Genomic DNA, 25,053 nt, shown 5'->3' with positions numbered 1-25,053 from the left:
TAACTGTTTAAATAAACTTCGTAATCGTAATCCACAGTTCAATCTTACTATCCTTTACCACGGTTTTCCTCCACATGACATAAGGCCATGCTGGACCTCCTCGTATATGACAGACGTCAAATTGTGTTACCTCGGTACTCACACTAGTAAGAACCGTTCGCACGGTGGGTTCGACAACAGATAGAATTAGCTTGCACTTTTCGGATCACGTTTAAAATTCAGCTAACTCACCTATCTCATTCTGCAATATTTCTTTCTGTACTGCAATTTCAGTGATAATGAATTCTGATGAACATGACTCTCATCTATTAGAACAACAAACTTGATGGAGAATAACAATCACAGCTCACACAGAAGATGATGGTCTTCGACAATTTGCACAATATTTTTTTTTGTATAAATGGACACCAAAAAGATGAATGCTCAATGACTGAGTAGAAATATTTCTGGACGCATGTGTGCACTAGAGCAAGTTGAAACCTCATAATATCTGATCAGAATACGTTTTCTGTGCACTTGCAGTACACATTGACCCCAAGCCCATAGATTCGGTTAGTTCTCATCAATTATATACATCGCCCACTCACTTATTATCCATTACAGTCTTTATTTATCTTATTCAAACAATCTCCAGATCTCTATTCATATTGTTCAGTTTGATCATTATGCGCCTTTGTACATACAGCCTAATGATATCAACGCCCATCTTGGGGTGACGTCGAGAGATAGAATTCACCAGATTTTCCACCACATTTTCATTTCGGTAGAAAGTAATGTCGGATACGTAAGTCTCCAGCTTTCTAGCCTGTTCCATCCATAGCTTGGAGGGTTCCACAATTCCTGTAGGCATCTCCGGCATAACGACGTAGCTGTTATCCTTCCTCTCGATCACAAAGGTTTGATCGCCCAAGTATTCATACTTTTCCCGCAAAGTAGTGGCAACATAATTGATCAAATTAGAGCATGCCAGTTTTTCTGAAATGTTGGCAACGCTTGGATCAACGGTAGCGTCGGATGCTTCGTATACCATTTCAACCGCTGGTAATCGAGTTTCTTCAACAATTTTACTGGACAGAGACGATTGATCTCTCGTGAGGATTGTTTTGCTAAGTTCAAAGAGAATTTTACTCGTTGGCTGGATACTGGAAGGATTGTTCTCTTGAAAAGCATCGAACGTTCGGTTGAGATTGAACAACGTCAAGTTTCTGGTAGGAATCGACTTACAATCGTGTATTTGTCGAAGATCATTGAATAACTTCTTCAACGAATTCATCGATATAAGTATAGCTTGTTGCAAGCACGTTGCCTGTTCGCTCGAACATTTTAACGTTTCGATTGTGTCATACATGCCGTCTAGAACAATATTTTGCTCGTCAATGTTATTGCCGTACTCCTGATGGGTGATGGAAAGATCTTCCGCTTCGTCGCTTGTTTTCCGCTCCGTCGTGAGCAAATCATACCAGTCTCGAATCAGCTCAAATAGAGTAGCAGCCACACCTATTGATTCTTCCCCTTCCTCCGACAGTAGCTTCAGTGCCTGTACAAAATTGTCCGAAATCACATCCCCAACGGAGTCCATTTCCGAGACGTTTGAATCCTGAAAAATACATTTTATTACACTGTAGATACTTAGAAGAACCAGCTGTTAGTCCCTGGTAAGTGTAGTCGCCAGACCCGGATTAAGGATTGTGGGGGCCCGGGGCCGGAGCCAATGTGGAGACCCCTCGGAGGTACACATGCGATGAGCAATAAAGTTTTTCTTTGTTTTGAACAGTACTTGAGCAAAATGAAAAATAAAGTTAACGTTTAGCAAGCATACACGATTTTTGTTGGGGCCCCTAAAATGTGGGGGCCCGGTACGGTCTAATATGTGGTTTATGAACAGCCCCAATGATCTCACACCCGGAAAAAGATAACGCTAGTATAGACTGTTTCAGAAATTATAAATACACTTTGTTTATTAAATTAAATGAACTGATCTAATGATTTTTACCAACTTCTTTCAGAGTATAGCATATTGTACTCCATATTTTCATATTTCCTTTCAATAGTCTTGATATTTTAAAGAACAGTCGAGTTCTCTAACAAATAACTTAATTTTTCAAATTTGCATTTGCACAAAGGTGTTTTTTAATGAATTCAACATTATGTATCACTAAATACCAAAAATTAGGGGTAGGCGGGGCATTATGGACACCCGGGGCAGAATGGACACCCTCAATATTTTGCAATATGCGAACTTTTTTGAACTTTTAATGAATGGAGAATATAGTCCATTTGTCTAAAACGTAGTTTCAGGAAATAAACATTCGAAATTAAAATTATGCTTGATTTTACACAAAAAAGTTGCGTCCTCCGTTTTTTGAGCATGGAAATTATAATTTTCACACCATCTAAAATAAGATTTAGTGATTAATTTATTGCAGGTCGATTAAAACCTGATATTTCTAAAACACATACAAGTAGTTTTGCTGTATCTACATGCTTAACATGTTTATATTTTCTTCTTTATTATATCAAAAAATCAAGTTTGGAAATATCTTCTGCTGCCGGGGCAAAATGGACACTCACCTTTTTGAAAGAAGTGGCAAGGGAAAAATATAACCTAAATCACAAACCAACCAAATTCTTCGATTTCAGTATATTTCCGGTTAAATGTTCACTATAGTAGACACAGGGTGAAACGAATTGGTCAAAAAACGACAGAAGTGGAAAATAGTTGTTCTAGGCACAGCTGTACATGCTGACAAAAACGAAGCTTTATCCAAAACAGCCTGAATTTAAATTAACTGAACAAAAATGAACTACTTCGGCGTATTATTCATCCATAATAGTTGTTTTGTAATTAAATTACTTCATAGGTGTAGACAATGTACGAAATTCGTAAAAGTCTCATGGTGTCCATATTGCCCCATGGGGGTGTCCATTCTGCCCCGTATGCTTGAAGACGGTCATGAAAAACTAACATTTTTCAAAACATTTTTTGAAGTGGATAAATCATTTTTCTTCGTGAGCATTCTTATGCAATAGATGCTAAATAGACTTTAAAAGGATACATGTATCAAAAAACTAAACTTTTTTTACATCTTGCCAGGTAAAGTTGGCAAAAACCTTAGGGTGTCCATATTGCCCCGCCTACCCCTATCTAAATTTTTATCACATTCGCTTTCTCAACAAGTTGTCTAAGGAACGCCTTGATCAAAATTTAGGAAAAATCGATAAAGGCATTTCCACAACATTTTTTAGGAGCTCAAGTTTCTTATTTTTTAAGGTTTTCTACGGAACATAAGAACTACCACACAGTTTCTTAGCTTTCCTGAACGCATTTAATCTAAACAAACTTATTTTTTCAGCTCATTCGATTCTTCAAAACTTTAAAACGAATGCAGTAAGCAGTAATTAAGACATTCGTTTGCTTAACGTTTGTTGCTACTGGTGTTGTTGAGAAATATGAAACAAAAAAATTGTATTGAGAAGGCCCATAATGGTGATTCTTGATCAAATATTCCAGTAAAAATTACTCTTACCAATCGAGAAATATCTTTTATTATCGATACAGCAATTTTTATTGTGTTTGAGAATTTAATATTTTATCTGTGAGATTTTTTTTCTTTTCTACTATGCTGCATTTTTGACCACTTTGTGCAACTTTAAATTTTAATTATCTAGTTTACAGAGCCCTATTTATTAACTTTAACCAGAAACATCAACAAAATTGGTATTATTTGCTTCGTTAGCATGTTTACTATAAGAGCTAGTAGAAACTTTTTTTGGATTTTGTGCTCAAATTGAAATGGCAGTTAATCGTTAGTGTATTCAAAATTTCTGAAACAGTCTATAGTCTTTTATTTGACGGAAAAAAATAAAGCATTTGAATTACAATAGCATTACTTACATTCAACAATGAGTCCAACGTGGTAGTACTCAGCAGTTGCGTGATTTCCGGATGATTGGATTCGTACAGCTTCTGGATGATATCCTTCGTGACCGAAACGTCTTCTTGTACGAGCAAACCATCTTCGACAAATATTTTCAGAATTACCGTCAACGTCGAAATGGGACAGCAAAACATGTAGATGGGATTTTTCGTTTTCGGGTGCCTAATGAAGTGCTCCTCGGTGGACACATCAAGTTCCGTCCAAAGATCAGCAGTTTCCTGGTCGCACATTGCCGTTATCCCGGCTACGTTGAAACCTATTTCGTGGAGCTCGTTGATCAGAGCCATCAGTATGTCCGTCGAGTAGATCAAATCGATATCGATGTAGATGATTTGATGCCAATCTGAGAAAATACTTTGCACGCAAATGCAGTACAAATATGCATCTTTACCGAAAATCTGATCCCGAACAGGATCGTAGTAGTATTTGGGATGAACCTTTGTGCGACCAATCAAGAGAATGCATTCTCTCTCTTGGGAATCCATTCTGCTACCAAGTACCTGCAGAATGCCAAGTGTTGGAATGAGGAAACCCGTTTGTTGGTGAACTTTTTGAACCCAACGCAGCATTTCATTCAAACTCGGTGAAGGGTGTCGAAGTTTTTTGCAAACGTAATCGTGCACATCTGATCCGAACATGCGAATCGTGAAAGCCTGCTGCATTTCCTCATTGGTCCAACTGATCACCTCCTTATTGTTGAACACCCGTCGAATTTGATTTTCTGTGTAATGACCTTTGAGTAGTTCTTTCACGCGGATGTTTAGATTGCGGTTTTCAATGTCTTTCAGTTCTTGCAGTGCGATTGTTATATTTACCATTTCCGTTTTGGCCAGGTTGATTTTCTCATTCTTCTTGACCACAACTTGCTCCAGTTCTTCAACTTTCAACTTGAGAGCTTTATTTTCAGTTTCCAGTTCCTTCAAACGCCGTGTTTCCTGTCTTCTGGATAGCGAACTCATCTCTACTTCTACCACATCATCCGACGTACCAGAAGTTAGTTTATTCCTTGACGACTTCGTATTCTTCTGCCGGAAAGGATTCGTAATCGGTTGTGGATAGTCGCTATTCAGAAGTCTATCGATTTCCTCCTTCCGTTTCTTGTGCTGGTCTTGCTCCGAGTCTTCTGATTTTCTACGTTTAAGTTTTTTCGGTGTTTTAATCGTGGGTACAGCTAGAATTAATATTTCAAAATCATTATGACAGGTTTACGTTGAATAATAAATTACAATTACAATTACAATTACAATTACAATTACTCATTCATCCATCATCACAAACGCATTTACTGACCTTCTCTCTTCAGAATCATTCGTTTGACTCCGTCCAAGAGTTCCGACTTCAAATCCCTTTCCAGATAGTGCTTCTCGAAGTGTTCGCTGCAGACGAACTTGTTGTTTATGTTGTCCTTCTTCGTCAGGGAGCAAAACTCGAGCCATTTTTTGTTCCTGCTTACGCTTATCGGTATTTTGTGGTAGGTTACCTTCTGAAGTGGGTCTACTATTTGGCGGTCCGTTTCGGACGCCCTATTGCCGCAAACGACACAGACTTTCGTCATTTTTCGGGCGAGGAAACACAATTTTTGAACAAAATTAAAATTTTGAACGCCGAAATACGAACGAAGAACGAAAACGCCAAAGTTTGCATCTTTTTCGGCATGGCCTGCAGGAAAGAGACGAAGATGCAAACCGATGCACAGTAAAAAAAATAAAAACCTCTCGGTCGTTTGCAAAAACCCATATATATTTATCATAGCCCAGAGTGTTCAAAAGGAATCGCTCAATGAATGAACCCCAACTATTCTCCGTGCAGTTGCAACCCGGAATTTTCGAGTAGCGAAGTTGGATTTTTCTCCAAATCCGTGCGTCGGACCTAACTTCGGAAGTGATGCGCTGTATAGCGGACCATGTTTATTATACAGCGCACCAATTCCGAAGCTAGGTCCGACGTACGGATTTGGAGAAAAATCCAACTTCGCTACTCGAAAACTCAGATTTTCAACTAAATTGGGAATATTACGTAACGCAAAATTGAATTTTAGACCCCCTCCCTCCCCCATGTAACAGTTTTTGTATGGAAAATTTTGAAATTTTGTATGAATTGTAACGCAGCGCTGGACCCCCTCCTTCCCCCCTTAGCGTTACGTAATATATGAACGAACCAATGAAAGTTCTTAACCGATTTCCTTGGTAGAAACTTTCTACAGTGACTGTTATTTGAACTGTCATTTCTTCGCAACTGCGTACTATGATCGCTTGTATGATCGTAGAAAAATGGTTTCTTGGACGATTCAGGCAATGAATTTCCCATGCATCAAGACAACCCAGTGCCGAATATATCGACGAAAAATCAAACCGTCAAGCTTCGATCATTTTGACATTTGCCTTTGCGGCGTGTGAGAGAAGGAGACCGAATGTTAAAATTCATCACCCTCTCACTCATTTGAAATTCGAACTTGCCAGCTTTGACAGCTTGATTGTTCTTGTTTGACATCGGCTTCAGTGCAGAAACGCGAGCGGCCATTATTTATTGTTCGTGCAGTTGAAAATAGGAATTATTGACACGCGAAAATCGATGTTTCTCCTAAACCGTGTGTCGGACGTACGTCGGGCCCAGTGCGCTGGATAGCGGGCCAGGTCCGCTGTCCAGCGCACTACGTCAGACGTTAGCTTTCGCTTACGGATTTTGAGAAAATTCGATTGTCGGGTGTGGAGAAACTTCGGGTTTCAACCGCGACGACAATATTAAGTTAGGCAAAGTGCTTTCTCTGTTGAATTAATTCTAAAATTGTTCTTGTTCTGTAAGTTTTATTGAATTTTCTTGTAGAAACTAAATAGTTCTGTTCCTAACAATGTTTTTTAATAATATTTACAGACCCAGTCAGCCTGTGAAGAGCTAGTTTTGGATTTGTCATCGTCGTTAATCCGACCGAATTCCCGGTTCCCAGTCAGCAGTAGTGTGGACTTCCAGTCACTCTAGGTAGCAGCTGTTCCTGAATAATTCGTAATATCTGGCATTCCGAAGGCGAGTTGAGAAAATGCAAACCAGGAAGAATCGAAAGAACGACGAGCGACGAGAAGATGATGAAGCTGAGGTTTGTTGGCAGTCGGAGTCGAATTGTTTTCAACAGAAGCATAATGTCGCTTTTACCCATCTAGGCGGGACCTGACGTGCGTGTGATGCGACCATGCCTACACTGACAAAATTGCAAACTTAAAGCTTATAAGACTGTCACTTTTGTAATTTATAAGACATTAGAAGGATTATTTTTAAATGTGCGATTATAAACATGATAATAACCTTTTTAATTTTGATTAGGTTACTTATAAAATGCATACCCCTGCATATCACCTTCATGTTTGGGCAAACTTAAAAAGTATAAGTGCCTTGCTATGGTGAAAAATTATAAGCTTTCAAACATAATTCTTAAGTTTGACTAGTTTGAATTCCCAACGGCCATCACAGTTACCGGTCAAAAGTTCAGGAGCTGAAAACTCGAGTGAAAACTAGTGCGTACAGGTGAATTCAAATTGATTTAACTTTTTTGATGAGCAGCCGAAATAATGCAACACCCTCAGCAGGTACAGGATCCGCGCCAAAATTGGAAATATTCGGCATACCTACTAATGACTTCAACCGGCCCTCAAGGATGGATGAACAACCGTTTCCCTCAAGGATGGAGGAGTTAGGAAACGACCGAAGTTAATCATATCCCAGATCCGAAGGCAGCGATAATCGGAACCGATAGGTAGGATCGAAATATCGGGCTTCCTCAAAATTGAAGAATTTCGTCACAATGTTTGGTTGTGGCTACGCGGTTTTCCGACCTGTTTTCCGGGAACGTTCCACCACCACTGCATGAGTCATCGTTGGCCAACACGCCGTAGCTGTCTTCGCTGGAGCTACACAGCTGCAAGAGCCACACAACGAGCATAACCACCGACAGGAACATCCTAGGCCATGTCGGGACGGTGCGAAAAACATGAGCGGAAGGTTCGATCGCCAGCGGAAGAACTTAAACGAAATCCTCCTCCTGCTTAAGCGCCATCCTCGACGCTAACATCCACGCTTCGAACGGACGATTGATTCCAGTCAGAAGCTATTTCGGATTCAGGAGTGCAACGGAAGCGGAAACGGCAGCAATCACCTCGGCAACTACACCATTAATCAAATATATTTGTATAGAATCAGAATATGCTCGAGATTATGTAAATAAAAAGAAACCTAAATCAAAACAATTATAAATAAACATTAATGATATTAATCATAATATATATTTGATTTCCACCTATAAACGTTGTATTCGAATGTCAAATGAAAATCATAAAGCTCACACATAAATTTTATGAATCGCGGCAAATATGGTTCATTTGTTTTGAAATATAGCTTTCATAAGTGGTAAACCGTATAATGTTTATGTTTCACGATCATATTATTTATTTATGAGCACAAATTGCAAAAATCTATGTAGTTTGACTTATAAATAGTATACGGAAAATCCTCTCAGTGTAGGAGAGTCCACCCTAGAAATGGGAGGCCACCGGCTTACTGGTGGACCGACGCAATTGCGGACCTGCGCCGCGCCTGCCTACGGGCTAGGCGGCGGATGCAGCGAGCACGATCAGAGGAAGAGCGAAACGAACGGCGGGTGGTGTTCGCCGCTGCAAAAGCCGCGCTCAAGACCGAGATAAGAGCAAGCAAGAAGGCCTGCTTTGAGGGTCTCTGTCAGAGTGCCAATACGACCCCGTGGGGTGATGCCTACAGGATCGCACAATGCGTTTTCGCACAATGCGTGACCGCATGCTTGCCACATGCGGGGAGGACACAACTCCGGACAACTTGGTCCAGAGAATGTGTAGGGATGAGATTAGCTGGAATGCCGTTTCAACGGCTATCACCCATATCGTCTGGGAGCTACAGAGGAGGTGGCGCGTGGACTCGGAGAATGGCTAGTCCAGATGCAGTACAAGAGGTGGTCCAGGGGTTCGAAGTCGGCTTCGTAGGTCATACCGGTGCCCTGCGGTCGAGATCGACCCTTACAGCGATTAAGTGGCCGCGGAGAGGAAGTCCCGGTAGCGGTGCTGTCGTGGCGTCGGTCTACTGGGTTGGATCTGAGCCCGCGGTTGGAAAGGGGTCCCCGGCAAGGGTCGGGGTAGGTGAGATCCTGCTGTCTGCAACCTACTGGTGCATCTGATAGGGCCTGAAGGGTAGTGATACCCTTCCTTTGCGGGCAGGTCAGATCGGGTTGCACGTGGGCATCAGTTCTTGATGTCCGCTCAGCAGTAGGGCGCGGGCGGGGTTGACCCTGCCCGCCTTCCGTGGACAAAGGGAGTGGCGAGGACCACTCGGGAAACTGGCTAAGCGCCAGCATGCTATCGTGATGGACTCTCCAGAGCGAGTCATCGATGTTCGTTGCTGCTAGGCTACGGCAGCTAACCTGGGTGCGATATGCACTAGCCCCTCTCTGAAGCAATACCTTCTTGGTGGTTCCGGAGAGACATAGGGTTTGGCGACCATAGGAATGTGTTTTAGTGGGTCGAGGAGAGAGTAGTCCTGGCTTCTACCGGCATTGTAGAAGACGGCCTCATCCCCACACTACCCTAACCTTCCTGTTAGGGTGTCTGATGAGCAGATTTATCCCCCTATGGTTTAGAAGGAAAAAAAAAAAGGCGGAACCTGAGCCGAACGGTTATTCTTCAGCAGATGATCAAACGGCGAGAGGGCTGAAAGTCTCTCTAATAAAGACAAATCAATCAATCAAACGGCGAGAGAATCGAGGTCTGCTGCATCTCGGTATCGAAGTCTGCGACCAAGACGTCAAGGTTTGTTGGGGATTGTTGAAAGCTTTTATGAATGTCGCTTATTGGTCTTATTTTGCCCCAGATCTACGTTTGCGCCGATCAATATTCATAGTATCACTCAACACTGATCGATTCGGCCGGAGCAGAAAGCAGTGGAGTGGGGCCGTGTCATTATTCGTCATCATCATCGTCCACCATCATCACGTCGGAGGAACCAGTTCCATCAATCGGGATTGGAACGAGAGGAGTCTGTTGTTACCACCACTACCAGCACCATCCGGCTGAAACGACATTGGTGAACTGGCTGGTATGGTGTTAGTGCACGAGGGGATGCCACCGTCAAGACCATTTTGGGCAGTGGTAAGCTGATAACTAGCGGTAGGGTTAGAATTGACCAAATCAGAAGTGATCCGGGACATTTCTACATCTTTCCGCTGCACTGTTCTTCACGTGCGTCCGGCATGCAGAGTGGTTCATCCAGCAGATCTGCAACGGATGCGACAAACCGCAGCAGTAGGCTTGTAATCTGGAGAGCTAATCGCCGAACAAGCAGCGCGGTTGCTGACCGAGCGTAAGATCGGAATTTTATAAAAATATCTGAAATTTTTTCACAAATATCAGGATATTCAGATGCGTAATATCTGAATTCCGGATTAATTCCATCTTAACAATTCTTCGAGAAGAACCATTCTGAGAATCCTTCAGGATGTTGGAGATTCCTTCGGGAATTCATGCAGGAATTCGATCTGGGCATTGCTCCAGGAATTCCATCAGGGAATTCTTCCAGAAACTCCATTTGTAAATTCCTACAAAAATACGATCTGGGGCTTCCTACGGGAATTCCTTCTGGAGATTCCTCCGAAAATTCGACTCTGAGATTCTTCCAGTAATTTGTTCTAGTTATTGCTCCAGGAATTTCATCTGGGGATTCCTCCAGATTTAAAATTCGCTTAGATTTCGCTTCTGATTTCTTAAACTCTCTTGTTCTCTTAGACAATAACCCAGGTGGCTGGGTATTTCTAAGAATCTTAACGGATTCACTTAAATATTTCTCGTGAAGCTTCTGATTTCTTAAAATGATAGAAAATATTTTCTATAATTCCAAGACTGCAACACAAATGGCTGGGTATTTCTGAGAATCTTAACGGAATTTCAGAAATCATTTAAATATTTCTCGTAAAGCTTCTGATTTCTAAAAATGATAGAGAATATTTTCTATAATTCCAAGAATGCAACACAAATGGCTGGGTATTTCTGAGAATCTTAACGGAATTTCAGAAATCATTTAAATATTTCTCGTGAAGCTTCTGATTTCTAAAACTGATAGAAAATATTTTCTATAATTCCAAGACTGCAACACAAATAGCTGGGTATTTCTGAGAATCTTAACGGAATTTCAGAAATCATTTAAATATTTCTCGTAAAGCTTCTGATTTCTAAAACTGATAGAAAATATTTTCTATAATTCCAAGAATGCAACACAAATGGCTGGGTATTTCTGAGAATCTTAACGGAATTTCAGAAATCATTTAAATATTTCTCGTAAAGCTTCTGATTTCTAAAACTGATAGAAAATATTTTCTATAATTCCAAGACTGCAACACAAATAGCTGGGTATTTCTGAGAATCTTAACGGAATTTCAGAAATCATTTAAATATTTCTCGTAAAGCTTCTGATTTCTAAAACTGATAGAAAATATTTTCTATAATTCCAAGACTGCAACACAAATAGCTGGGTATTTCTGAGAATCTTAACGGAACTTCAGAAATCATTTAAATATTTCTCGTGAAGCATCTGATTTCTAAAAATGATAGAAAATATTTTCTATAATTCCAAGACTGCAACACAAATGGCTGGGTATTTCTGAGAATCTTAACGGAATTTCAGAAATCATTTAAATATTTCTCGTAAAGCTTCTGATTTCTAAAAATGATAGAGAATATTTTCTATAATTCCAAGAATGCAACACAAATGGCTGGGTATTTCTGAGAATCTTAACGGAATTTCAGAAATCATTTAAATATTTCTCGTAAAGCTTCTGATTTCTAAAAATGATAGAGAATATTTTCTATAATTCCAAGACTGCAACACAAATGGCTGGGTATTTCTGAGAATCTTAACGGAATTTCAGAAATCATTTAAATATTTCTCGTAAAGCTTCTGATTTCTAAAAATGATAGAGAATATTTTCTATAATTCCAAGACTGCAACACAAATAGCTGGGTATTTCTGAGAATCTTAACGGAATTTCAGAAATCATTTAAATATTTCTCGTAAAGCTTCTGATTTCTAAAACTGATAGAAAATATTTTCTATAATTCCAAGACTGCAACACAAATAGCTGGGTATTTCTGAGAATCTTAACGGAACTTCAGAAATCATTTAAATATTTCTCGTGAAGCTTCTGATTTCTAAAAATGATAGAAAATATTTTCTATAATTCCAAGACTGCAACACAAATGGCTGGGTATTTCTGAGAATCTTAACGGAATTTCAGAAATCATTTAAATATTTCTCGTAAAGCTTCTGATTTCTAAAAATGATAGAGAATATTTTCTATAATTCCAAGAATGCAACACAAATGGCTGGGTATTTCTGAGAATCTTAACGGAATTTCAGAAATCATTTAAATATTTCTCGTAAAGCTTCTGATTTCTAAAAATGATAGAGAATATTTTCTATAATTCCAAGACTGCAACACAAATGGCTGGGTATTTCTGAGAATCTTAACGGAATTTCAGAAATCATTTAAATATTTCTCGTAAAGCTTCTGATTTCTAAAAATGATAGAGAATATTTTCTATAATTCCAAGACTGCAACACAAATGGCTGGGTATTTCTGAGAATCTTAACGGAATTTCAGAAATCATTTAAATATTTCTCGTAAAGCTTCTGATTTCTAAAAATGATAGAAAATATTTTCTATAATTCCAAGACTGCAACACAAATGGCTGGGTATTTCTGAGAATCTTAACGGAACTTCAGAAATCATTTAAATATTTCTCGTAAAGCTTCTGATTTCTAAAAATGATAGAGAATATTTTCTATAATTCCAAGACTGCAACACAAATGGCTGGGTATTTCTGAGAATCTTAACGGAACTTCAGAAATCATTTAAATATTTCTCGTGAAGCTTCTGATTTCTAAAAATGATAGAAAATATTTTCTATAATTCCAAGACTGCAACACAAATGGCTGGGTATTTCTCAGAATCTCAACAGAATTTCAGAAATCATTTAAATATTCCTCGTGAAGCTTCTGATTTGTAAAAATGATAGAGAATATTTTCAATATTTCCAAGACTGCAACACAAATGGCTGGGTATTTCTGAGAATCTTAACGGAATTTCAGAAATCATTTAAATATTTCTCGTGAAGCTTCTGATTTCTAAAAATGATAGAAAATATTTTCTATAATTCCAAGACTGCAACACAAATGGCTGGGTATTTCTCAGAATCTTAACAGAATTTCAGAAATCATTTAAATATTTCTCGTGAAGCTTCTGATTTGTAAAAATGATAGAGAATATTTTCAATATTTTCAAGACTGCAACACAAATGGCTGGGTATTTCTGAGAATCTTAACGGAATTTCAGAAATCATTTAAATATTTCTCGTAAGGCTTCTAATTTCTAAAAATGATAGAGAATATTTTCTATAATTCCAAGACTGCAACACAAATGGCTGGGTATTTCTGAGAATCTTAACGGAACTTCAGAAATCATTTAAATATTTCTCGTGAAGCTTCTGATTTCTAAAAATGATAGAGCTTATTTTCAATATTTCCAAAACTGCAACACAAATGGCTGGGTATTTCTGAGAATCTTAACGGAATTTCAGAAATCATTTAAATGTTTCTCGTGAAGCTTCTGATTTTTAAAAATGATAGAAAATATTTTCTGTAATTTCAAGACTACAACACAAATGACTGAGAATTTCTGAGAATTGTTGGAGATTTTCTTAAATTATTTAAATATTTTCCGGGATACAGCTGACTTCCATAAATGATCAAGAATATTTTCTAAAATTTGTAGAATACATCTCAGATGGTTGGGAATTGCTGAGAATCCTTAGGAATTTTTAGGAATTATTCAAATATTTTGTGAGATGCTAGTGACTTCCATAAATGATTGAGAATATTTTCTTCAATTCGTAGGATGCATCCAAGATAACTGTAAATTATTTAAATATTTTACAAGATGCTACAGACTTTCCATATATGATTGAGAATACTTTCTAAAATTTGTAGAATACACTCCAGATGACTGAGAATTTCTGAGAATCCTTAGGGATTGTTAAAAATTATTCAGGGATTTTTAAGAGTTATACATCCCAGATGACTAGAAATGTCTGAAATCCTTAGGGATTTTCAGGAATTATTTAAATATTTTCCGGGATGCTACTGACTTCCATAAATTATTTAGGATATTTTCTAAAACTTGAAGGATACATGCCAGATAACTGGGAATATCTGAAAATCCTTAGGGACTTTTAGGAACTATTTAAATATTTCCCGGGATGCTTTTGACTCACATAAATGTTTGAGATTTTTTTTTAATTTGTAGGATACATCCCATGACTGGGAATTTCTGAGAATTTTTAGAGAGTTTTAGTAATTATTTCAATATTTTCCGGGATGCTACTGACTCACATAAAAGATTTAGAATATTTTCTGAAATTCGAGAGGTGCAGGTCAGAAAAATCCTCAGGGATTTTTAGGAATTATTCAAATATTTTCCGAGATGCAAGTGACTGCCATAAATGATTGAAAATATTTTCTAAAATTCCATCCAGGTGTTTGAAAACTTCTGAGAATCATTAGAGATTTTGGATTATTAGGAATTATTCAAATATTTTCTGAGATACTTATGACTTCCATAAATGACTAAGAATATTTTCTAAAATTCGTAGGTGGCGTCCTAGATGACTTTAAATTTCTGAGACTCCTTAGGGATTTTTAGGAATTATTTATATATTTTCCGGGATGCTACTTCCATAAATGATTAAGAACTCCTGGAAGAATTCCCCAGGAACTTTTAGAAGAATTCCCATGGAACTTTTGGAAGAAATCCCGAGAAACATCTGGAAGAACTCCCGAGGAACTTTTGGAAGAATTTCAGAGCAACTTCTGGAAGAATTTCCGAGGAACTTATGGAAGTACTCCCGAGGAAATTCTGGAATAATTCCCGAGGAATTTCTTGAAGAATTCCCGAGGAACTTCTGGATGAATTCACGAGGTACTTCTTTACTTCTTGAAGAATTCATGAGGAATGTCTGGAAGAATTCCTCAAGAACTTCTAAAATTCCTGAGGAACTCCTGGAAGAATTTCCGCGGAACTTTTGAAATAATTCCCGAGGAACTCCTGGAAGAATTACCAAGGAACACGTGGAAGAATTTCCTAGGAACTTCTAGATAAATTCCCGAGGAACTCCTGGATGAATTCCCGAGAAACTTCTTGAAGAATTCCCACAGAACTTCTGGAAGAATTCTTGAAGAGCTTCTTGAATTCCCGAAGAACTTCTGGAAAAATTCTCGAGATACTTCTGGATGAATTCCCGAGGAACTTCTGGAAGAATTCTCGAGGAACTTCTGGGAGATTTCCCGAGGAACTCCTGGAAGCATTTCCGTGGAACTTCTGGAACAATTCCCGAGGAACTCCTGTAAGAATTCCTGGGGAACTTCTGGAAGAATTTCCAAGGAGCTTTTGATAGAATTCCTGAAGAACTTCAGGGGGAATTTTCGAGGAACTTCTGGAAGAATTCCCGAGGATCTTCTGGAAGAATTCCCGAGGAACTTCCAGAAATTCCCGAGGAACTTCTGGAAGAATTACCAATGAACTTCTGAAAAAAAAAATCTTAAGGAACTTTTGAAATAATTCCCGAGAAACTCCTGGAAAAATTACCAAAGAACACCTAGAAGGATCTTCTAGATAAATTCCCAAGCAACTCCTGGATCAATTCCCGAGGAACTTCTTGAAGAATTCCCGCAGAACTTCTGGAAGAATTCTTGAAGAACTTCTTGAATTCCCTAGGAACTTCTGGTCAAATTCCCGAGGAACTTCTGGAAGAATTCTCGAGGAATTTCTGAAAAAATCCTGAGGAACCTCTGGAAGAATTCTCGGGAAACTTCTGGAAGAATTCCTCAAGAACTTCTAAAATTCCTGAGCAACTCCTGGAAGAATTTCCGAGGAACTTTTGAAATACTTCCCGAGGAACTCCTGGAAGAATTACCGAGGAACACCTGGAAGAATTTCCAAGGAACTTCTATATAAATTCCCGAGAAACTTCTGGATGAATTTCCGAGGAACTTCTTGAAGAATTCCCGCAGAACTTCCGGAAGAATTCTTGAAGAACTTCTTGAATTCCCTAGGAACTTCTGGTAAAATTCCCGAGGAACTTCTGGAAGAATTCTCGAGGAATTTCTGAAAAAAATCCTGAGGAACCTCTGGAAGAATTCTCGGGAAACTTCTGGAAGAATTCCTCAAGAACTTCTAAAATTCCCGAGCAACTCCTGGAAGAATTTCCGAGGAACTTTTGAAATACTTCCCGAGGAACGCCTGGAAGAATTACCGAGGAACACCTGGAAGAATTTCCAAGGAACTTCTAGATAAATTCCTGAGGAACTTTTGAAATAATTCCCGAGGAACTTCTTGTAGAATTCCCGCAAAACTTCTGGAAAAATTCCCAGGATACTTCCGGATGAATTCCCGCAGAACTTCTGAAAGAATTCTCGACGAACTTCTGGGAGAATTCCCGAGGAACTTCTGGAAGCATTTCCGAGGAACTTCTGGAACAATCCCGAGGAACTCCTGTTAGAATTCCAGGAGAACTTCTGGAAAAAATCCCAGAAACATCTGGAAGAAGTCTCGAGAAATTCCTTGAAGAGTTCCGGACGATTTTTTTTAATATTCTCCGAGGAACTCCTGGACGAATTCCCGAGGAATTCTCGAGGAACTTCTGAAAAAATCCTGAGGAACCTCTGGAAGAATTCTCGGGAAACTTCTGGAAGAACTCCTCTAGAACTTCTAAAATTCCTGAGCAACTCCTGGAAGAATTTCCGAGGAACTTTTGAAATAATTCCCGAGAAACTCCTGGAAGAATTACCGAGGAGCACCTGGAAGAATTTCCAAGTAACTTCTAGATAAATTCCCAAGGAACTCCTGGATGAATTCCCGAGGAACTTTTTAAAGAATTCCCGCAGAACTTCTGGAAGAATTCTTGAAGAACTTCTTGAATTCCCGAGGAACTTCTGCAAAAATTCCCGAGAGACTTCTGTAAGAATTCTCGAGGAACTTCTGGGAGAATTTCCGAGGAACTTCTGGAAGAACTCTCGAGGAACTATTGGAAGTATTTCTGAGGAACTGTTGAAATATTTTCCGATGAAGTCCTGGAAGAATTCCCGAGGAACTTCTGGAAGAATTGTCAAGGAACTTTTGACAGAGTTCCTAAAGAACTTCAGGAGGAATTTTCGAGGAACTTCTGGAAGAATTCCCGAGGAACGCCTGGAAGAATTTCCGAGGAACTGTTGAAATATTTTCCGAGGAACTCCTGGAAGAATTACCTAGGAGCTTCTAGATAAATTCCCGAGGAACTTCTGAATGAATTCCCGAGTAACTGCTTGAAGAATTCCCGCAGAACTTCTGGAAGAATACTTGAAGAACTTCTTGAATTCCCTAGGAACTTCTGGAAAAATTTACGAGATACTTCTGGATGAATTCCCGAGTAACTTCTGGAAGAATTCTCGAGGAACTTCTGGGAGAATTTCCGATGAACTTCTGGAAGCATTTCCGTGGAACTTCTGGAAGAATTCGCGGGGAACTCCTGTAAGACTTCCTGGGGAACTTCCGGAAGAATGCCCGAGGAACTTCTGGAAGAATTACTCAGGAAACTCTGGAAAAAATCCCAGAAACATCTGGAAGAACTCTCTCTCGAGGAACTCCTTGAAGAATTCCGGAGGTTTTTTTTTTAATATTCTCCGAGGAACTCCTGGAAGAATTCCAGAGGGACTTCTTGAAGAATTCCCGCAGAACTTCTGGAAGAATTCTTGATGAATTTCTTGAATTCCCTAGGAACTTCTGAAAAATTCCCGAGATACTTCTGGATGAATTCCCGAGGAACTTCTGGAAGAATTCTCGAGGAACTTCTGGGAGAATTCCCGAGGAACTTCTGGAAGAATTCACGAGGAACTTCTGGAAGAATTCTCGAGAAACTTCTGGAAGTATTACCGAGAAACTTATGGAAGTACTCCCGAGGAACTTTTGGAAGAATTCTCGAGGAACTTCTGAAAAAATCCTGAGGAACCTTTGGAAGAATTCTTGGGAAACATCTGGAAGAATTCCTCAAGAACGTCTAAAATTCCTAAGGAACTCCTGGAAGAATTTCCGAGGAACTTTTGAAATAATTCCCGAGGAACTCCTGGAAGAATTACCGAGGAACACCTGGAAGAATTTCCAAGAAACGTCTAGATAAATTCCCGAGGAACTCCTGGATGAATTCCCGAGGAACTTTTTGAAGAATTCCCGCAGAACTTCTGGAAGAATTCTTGAAGAACTTCTTGAATTCCCGAGGAACTTCTGGAAGAATTCTCGAAGAACTTCTGGGAGAATTTCCGAGGAACTTCTGGAAGAATTTCCGAGGAAATTTTGACAGATTTCCTTCAGGAGGAATTTTCGAGGAACTTCTGTAAGAATTCCTGAGGAACCTCTGGAAGAATTCCCGAGGAACCTCTGGATGCATTTCCGAGGAACTTCTGGAAGAATTATCGAGGAACTTCTGAAAATAATCCTAAGGAACTTTTGAAATAATTCCCGAGGAACTCCTGGAAGAATTAGCGAGGAACACCTGGAAGAATTTCCAAGGAACTTCTAGATAAATTCCCGAGGAACTTTTGGATGAATTTCCGAGGAACTTCTTGAAGAATTCCCGCAGAACTTCTGGAAGAATTCTTGAAGAACTTCTTGAATTCCCTAGGAACTTCTGGAAAAAATCCCGAGATACTTCTGGATGAATTTTCGAGATACTTCTGGAAGAATTCTCGAGGAACTTCTGGGAAAATTCCCGAGGAACTTCTGGAAGCATTTCCGAGAAACTTTTGGAACAATTCCCGAGGAACTCCTGTAAGAATTCCTTGGGAACTTCTGGAAGATCTCCCGAGGAACTTCTGGAAGAATTACTCAGGAAATTCTGAAAAAAAAAATCCCAGAAACATCTGGAAGAACTCTCGAGGAACTCCTTGAAGAATTTCCGAGGATTTTTTAAAATAATCTCCGAGGAACTTCTGGAAGAATTTCCGAGATACTTATGGAGAAATTTCCGAGGAATTTGTGGAAGAATTCCCGAGGAACTTACGGGAGAATTCTCGGGGAACTTCTGGAATAATTCACGAGGAACTTCTAGAAGAATTCCCGAGGAACTTCTGGTAGAATTCCCGTGGAACTTTTGAAAGAACTCCTGAGGAACTGCTGGAAGAATTCTCGGGGAACTTTTGGAAGAATTTCCCAAGAACTTCTAAAATTCCCGAGGAACTTCTGGAAGAATTTCCGAAAAACTTCTGGAAGAATTCCCGAAGAGCTTCTGGAAGAATTCTCGAGGAACTCCTGGAAGAATTTCTGGGGAACTTCTGGAAGAATTCCCGAGGAACTTCTGGAAGAATTCGCGAGGAACTTCTGGAAGAATTCCCGAGGAACTTCTGCAAGAACGCCCGAGGAACTTCTGGAAGAATTCCCCAGGAACTTTTGGAAGAACTTCTGGAAGAATTCCTGAGGAACTTCTGGAAGAACTCTCGAGGAACTCCTGAAGAGTTTTCGAGGAACTTTTGAAATAATTCCTGAGGAACTTCTGGAAGAATTCCCTAGGAACTTCTAAAAGGATTCCCGAAGAACTTCTATAGTTACCAAAGAATTTCTGGAATAATAACCGAGGATCGTCTGGAAGAATTCCCGAGGAATTTCTGGACAAATTCTTGAGTAACTTTTGAAATAATTCCCGAGGAACTTCCGAAAGAACTCTCGAGGAACTTCTTGAAGAAATCCCAAGGAACTTCTGGAAGAACTCTCAAGGAGCTTCTGGAAGAACTTCCGAGGAACTTCTGGAAGATCTCTTGAGGAGCTCCTGGAAGAATTTCCGAGGAACTTCTGGGAGAATTCCGAGGAATGTGTGGAAGAATTTTCGAGGAACTTCTGGAAAATTTCCCGAGGAACTTCTGGAAGATTTCCGAGGAACTCTAGGAGAAATACCCAAGAAACTCCTGGGAAAGGTCTTGGGTAACTTCTGGAGGAATTCCAGGGTAATACTTTGTGGAAATCCCGAGAAACTCTTGTAGGTATTCCCGAGGAACTCCGGAAGTTGTTTATAAAAATGGCCGTGAACAATTTTTTTTGAATAACCATCTCGGGATCCTCACGTTATATCTTAAGGTGGTGTTAAGTTACTTTAATTTACACAATTTATTATAAATAAATAAATAAAATAACGTTTTTTGCATTTTTAATTATGGAGCACCAACATTTCAAAAGCTCGTAACCGTTGTTGTAAACAAGAGTAAGCACACTCTTGTTTACAGAAAAAACGGTTACGTGCTTTTGAAATGTTGGTGCTGAAATCACAAAATCAATAAAAAAGAAGAAGAAACCCCGTAAAAACGAGCTTGACAGGGCTCGACGTTCTAGCTTGACATCAGACTTACGTCAGTCTGATTCGTCGAACTCCAGCTCGCATGTTCGAAGCCCGACAGCTTGACGCAAACGGTGCAGAATCGTTTGACATCAGACTGACCGTCAGTCTTACATCAGTCTGATGTCAAGCTCTGTAAGACTGACCGTAAGACTGATGTCAGACTTACGTCAAGCTTACGAAATGCACTGGGAAGTCTGGAGCTCGATTTGAAAAGGTCGTATGTGCTTTTGTCGATTAAAAATTCGATCAGTTGGATTCGCTTATTATATCAAAAACCGTTGAAATTGAACAAAGTTGATACATACAGCAGAATCATCATAAAACAGGCTTTCCGTTCCATCACCCAAGTAACCACGGTGTTGAAGCCTTATTGCATGCAGATATACGGTGTACTTAGAACAATCATTACTTTACATGCAAACTTAAAGTTGATTTAAAGTGGAAATGGGCAATTATGCGACTGCTTCAAGATTATACCAGTATAATCCTAATTTGATTCTATAATTGCCCACTTCCACTAAAGTCTTTAAATCAACCTTAAGTTTGCATGTAAAGTAATGATTGCACTAAATACACCGTATATCTGCATGCAATAAGGCTTCAAAACCGTGGTTACTTGGGCATTTAAAGTCTCCAAAATATCTTCCACATTGCTACAATATCTAAAATAAACTGATCGAATTTTATATCGACAAATGTACTTACGACCTATTCAAATCGAGCTCCAGAAGTATAAGCCCAGTTTCGAGATCAACAGGAATCGCTCAAGAAACTTCTTGACCGATTCCTGTCAGAAACTTTCTACGGTGACTGTCATTTCTTCGCAACTGCGTACTGCGATCGAAGAAAAAACTGTTTCTTGAGCGAATAATGCAAGGAATTCCCCATGCATCAAGATAGGCTGAGAAATTCCTTCTGATCTGCAAACAGCCCTTTAAGATAGGCTAAAAAAAGCTAAAAAGATTTGTATTAAATCACCGTTAATATACTATTATATCGGTTTGTATACTTAATATGTTAATATGTAATGTCTCTCCCCTTGAGCAATTCCCTCGGCAATTCCTTTCAGAAACTTTCTATCGAGCTTTCTATGGTGACTGCCATTTGAGGGAAGGTTCATTTATTACGTCCATCGTATTTCGGGAATTCTAGACCACCCTCCCCCCTCTATCACGCTATTTCCCTACACCTTATACACGTATTGTCACACTTTCTTAGACCCCCCCCCCTCCCCCAAATGTTGGACGTAATTTTTGAACGTTCCCTGAACTGCTATTCCTTCTAAACTGCGTACTGCGATCGAAAAAAAAAACGATTTCTTGAGCGATTCTGGCAAGGAATTTCACATGCATCAAGATAGGCTGAGGCGAGGGCTGAGGAATTATTCCTTCTGAACTGCAAACAGCACTTAAACTGACAAGAATCAAGTTTGCTTAAACTTTTTTACGTTTGGACGCAAGATCACATCCCAACCTAGCGTTTTATGGCCAAACATACGCATTTTTTGCGGATGACACCGCTTTCCTGGCGTCAGACAAAGACCCGCACATCGTCGTCACTCACCTACAAGCGGCAATGAACAACCTTGAGGAATTTCAACGCAAATGGCGGATCAAGCTCAACGCGGGGAAAACACAGTCCATCTTCTTCACCAGGAGACGAGTCGCTCGTCACCTCCCACGTCGATCAATCATGGTCAACGGCCAGCAAACTACGTGGGATGACGAAGTAAAGTATTTGGGAGTGATTTTTGACCAGAAGCTCAAGTTCGATAAGCACGTAAACTACATCGCTGGAAAGGTGGATCGGTCGACCAAAGCCCTGTACTCTTTGCTGAGTCGCCGATCGAAGCTGCGCGTGAAGAACAAGTTGTTGGTGGTCAAATGTATCATCCGGCCAATGCTAATATATGCGTCCGCGGTTTGGGGCAACTGCGCCAAATCGCACCGTAAACGACTACAGGTGAAGCAGAACAAGCTGTTCAAGATGGTCTACAACCTGAACCCGTGGTACCCGACCGATGATCTCCACAAGCTGGCTGGTGTCGATACAATTGACGCAAGCATCGAACGTGCTACAAGATCCTTTAGGACTTCCTGTGCAATGTCCGCAAATCCGCTCATCGAAGCACTCCACCTTCAACATCTGTGATATTAGCGTTAAGAATCATGAAATCTAGGGTTTTTTCAATCTTAAACTCGTTTTCCCTAAAAAAGCTACTCGTAGCTAGCAATTTCTAAATTTGTACATACGTCTCTATTAATGAAATTGAATTGTTCTCAGTTGTAAGGTTATCCAAATCTCTGAATTGTTAATGTTAAGTTCTTTCTTTAAAATAGTGTTATTGACTACAGAAAAATAAATTGAATTGAATTGAATTGAATTATGGCCAAAAAGTGCAACCATACTTGCATCTTGTCACTTTAATTTAATTTGAAGAGAGCTCTGCGACCCTAGCGTCGATGGAGAGAAATCGATCATGTTGTTACGATGTTATTTCAGGCCAAACATGTCTAAAGGTCCAATCTGCAGAAGAGAGGCTCTCTTTGGTTTCTCTCTCTTTCGTTAATATCTCAGCTATTTATTTGTATTTTGATAGCCTCCCTGATTTGAACGATGGTAAAAAACAATCGCCTTGTGATTTGTACTGCAAAAATAGTTGAAAAGTGTACCATTATATCGCAATAATTGAAAGAGAAAGTAAACAAAGAGAGCCTCTCAAATGCAGATAGGACCTATTGAAATGTTTGGCCTGATTTACTTTCGCCCTTATAAACTCAATCTAGAAATTGATTGATGCACCAAGCGAAAAGAAGAAGAAGTTTTGACATCCAAGCGGTGTGCCGTCGATGAGATCCTCGTCGCTGATTGGTCGATGGATGTAAACGGCACACCGCTTGGATGTCAAAACTGCTTCTTCTTATCGCTTGGTGCATCAATCAATATGAAAGTGAGTAAAAAGTCCTAACGTTTGTGTTTTCCATCGCAAGCGTGTCTGGTATAAAACATGATGACGTGAGGGATAGGAAGTTGCACTGATCTGACACAAGAAACGCCAAAACTGGTATAGAAAATGGCTTGTGCTGCATGGGCTGACCAATCACCGATTCAGTATCTCGACGACGTTCTCTTTGTCTTAATTACGGAGTGGTTTTGAAATTTGGTTGCTCCTTCATATTCTCGAATTTGGCGTCGATAATATCGTTAAATAAACTAGCCGAATCGTCAATCGAAACGCCAGCAGTAAAGTCATTGCGACAAAATTAAAATGCCCAGCTTGAAAGTGATAGATAACAGCAAAATCAGCACCCCGGAATCCTTCGCCAATGCTCCGGAGAGTGGTGGTTCCGACGAATGCAATGTCTCGAAGGAAGCTGCAAATCACTCGCAAAGCGCCACTAACTCCTCGGGAAACAATAACGGGAACGCCAAAGAACAGCCGGCAAGCCCGTTGCAACAGATCGTACTGATTATCGAGCATAAAATTCGCAATTTGGAGAAACGCAAGGTAAGTAGCAGTAGCAAGGGACATGGAAATTTCTTATCGCCATCTTGCTTGCTTTCTGATTGCCGAGCTTCATCGACCAAGCTTTGGTGGAGTAGCCGGATAATACGCATTAGGATTTGAGTTTGACTTTTTAGCAAATCTCACCTTCAATGTTCACGCATATGTTATTTCTCGGAACTATTAGGATAGAAATCAACTTTTACTCATGGATTGCCATGAAAAAACGCGATTTCTCTAGTAGCAATGGATGTTTGGCTTTAGATACAGAAAAATAGTGTACATATTGAAATTTGTACACTATTGATATTCCAAGAACAGGAAACACATATTTCTGGGAGTTACCTTTTCAATGAATAACAACCCTTAGTACGAATCAAACGCTGCAGTGCTTTTTGATGTACCGGAAGGTTTACTGGTTTTGTCCGTAAAGGTCAACGACCTACCCTGCAAATAATCCGTTTCTAAATCTAGTAACTTATTACAATCTGTTTTCCTTGACCTGATATGCTGTCGTTCTACGCAAAAATATCCAATGTTATATGGGATTTCCATATCACATGGGACAATTGGGCGTAGAACGGCAGTATACCTATGGCCTGTCCAACAGGGTGTCGTGATGTTATTAAAAAATTACATTTTATAATTTTCTAATAAATGGGTTTTTTTTTCAGAGTTTATCGCGGAATTTCTCATAGAGTTTTTCTCGTGATTCAGCTTGACTTAATTTCCGCAATTCTTTCCGGTGTTCCTCCCGGGACTGCTCCCAGAGATTTTCGGACGATTTATCCCCCTAAAGTAAAGAATACTACCTACAGGCTTACGTATGTTTAAAAAAAAATTACAATTACTACAGTACCCCGCGGTTTTTTTTTTTTCAGAAGTTGTTGAAGGCTTTTCTGTAGTAGTTCATCTCGCAATTGTTTTCAGAGTCCCTTACGGGAATTCTGCAGGATTTCCTCCTCTAATATCTTCAATAAATTATGGCCAGTTTCCGTCTAGAGCTCCTCCCGGGATACTTCTTAAAGGTTTTCGCGGGATTTCCCTTCAAATTCTACTTGATATTGCGCTCGGAGTTTAGATGCTAGTACAACACAGATCTTTAAATTATTGTTAAGGTTATCAAAACTGTGTTTTT

At 39.6% G+C, this 25,053-nt stretch overlaps 2 protein-coding genes across 2 annotated transcripts in view; one reads left to right on the top strand and one right to left on the bottom strand.

The window, feature by feature from the left end:
• Positions 1 to 583: 583 nt before the first annotated feature.
• On the bottom strand, positions 584 to 5,614 carry LOC109425786 (uncharacterized). Its single transcript, XM_019701117.3, has 3 exons — positions 5,229 to 5,614; positions 3,896 to 5,109; positions 584 to 1,597 (listed from the first exon to the last, which is right to left on the bottom strand). The coding sequence occupies exons 1-3, from the start codon at positions 5,491 to 5,493 to the stop codon at positions 620 to 622; spliced, it is 2,457 nt and encodes an 818-aa protein (XP_019556662.2). The 5' UTR covers positions 5,494 to 5,614; the 3' UTR covers positions 584 to 619.
• Positions 5,615 to 23,515: 17,901 nt separating this feature from the next.
• Positions 23,516 to 25,053, top strand: part of LOC109407526 (caprin homolog) — a 23,500-nt gene continuing 21,962 nt past the window's right edge. The window contains exon 1 of the mRNA XM_019680590.3: positions 23,516 to 23,918. Within this exon, the coding sequence (XP_019536135.2) occupies positions 23,679 to 23,918 (240 nt within the window). The 5' untranslated portion in view covers positions 23,516 to 23,678. The remainder of the gene's footprint in view (positions 23,919 to 25,053) is intronic.

The sequence above is a fragment of the Aedes albopictus genome, chromosome 3 (assembly GCF_035046485.1).
Source record: "Aedes albopictus strain Foshan chromosome 3, AalbF5, whole genome shotgun sequence".
Classification (NCBI taxonomy): domain Eukaryota; kingdom Metazoa; phylum Arthropoda; class Insecta; order Diptera; family Culicidae; genus Aedes; species Aedes albopictus.
The sequence above is the reverse complement of the archived record's forward strand: the minus strand, read 5'-3'. Positions and strand labels throughout refer to the sequence as shown.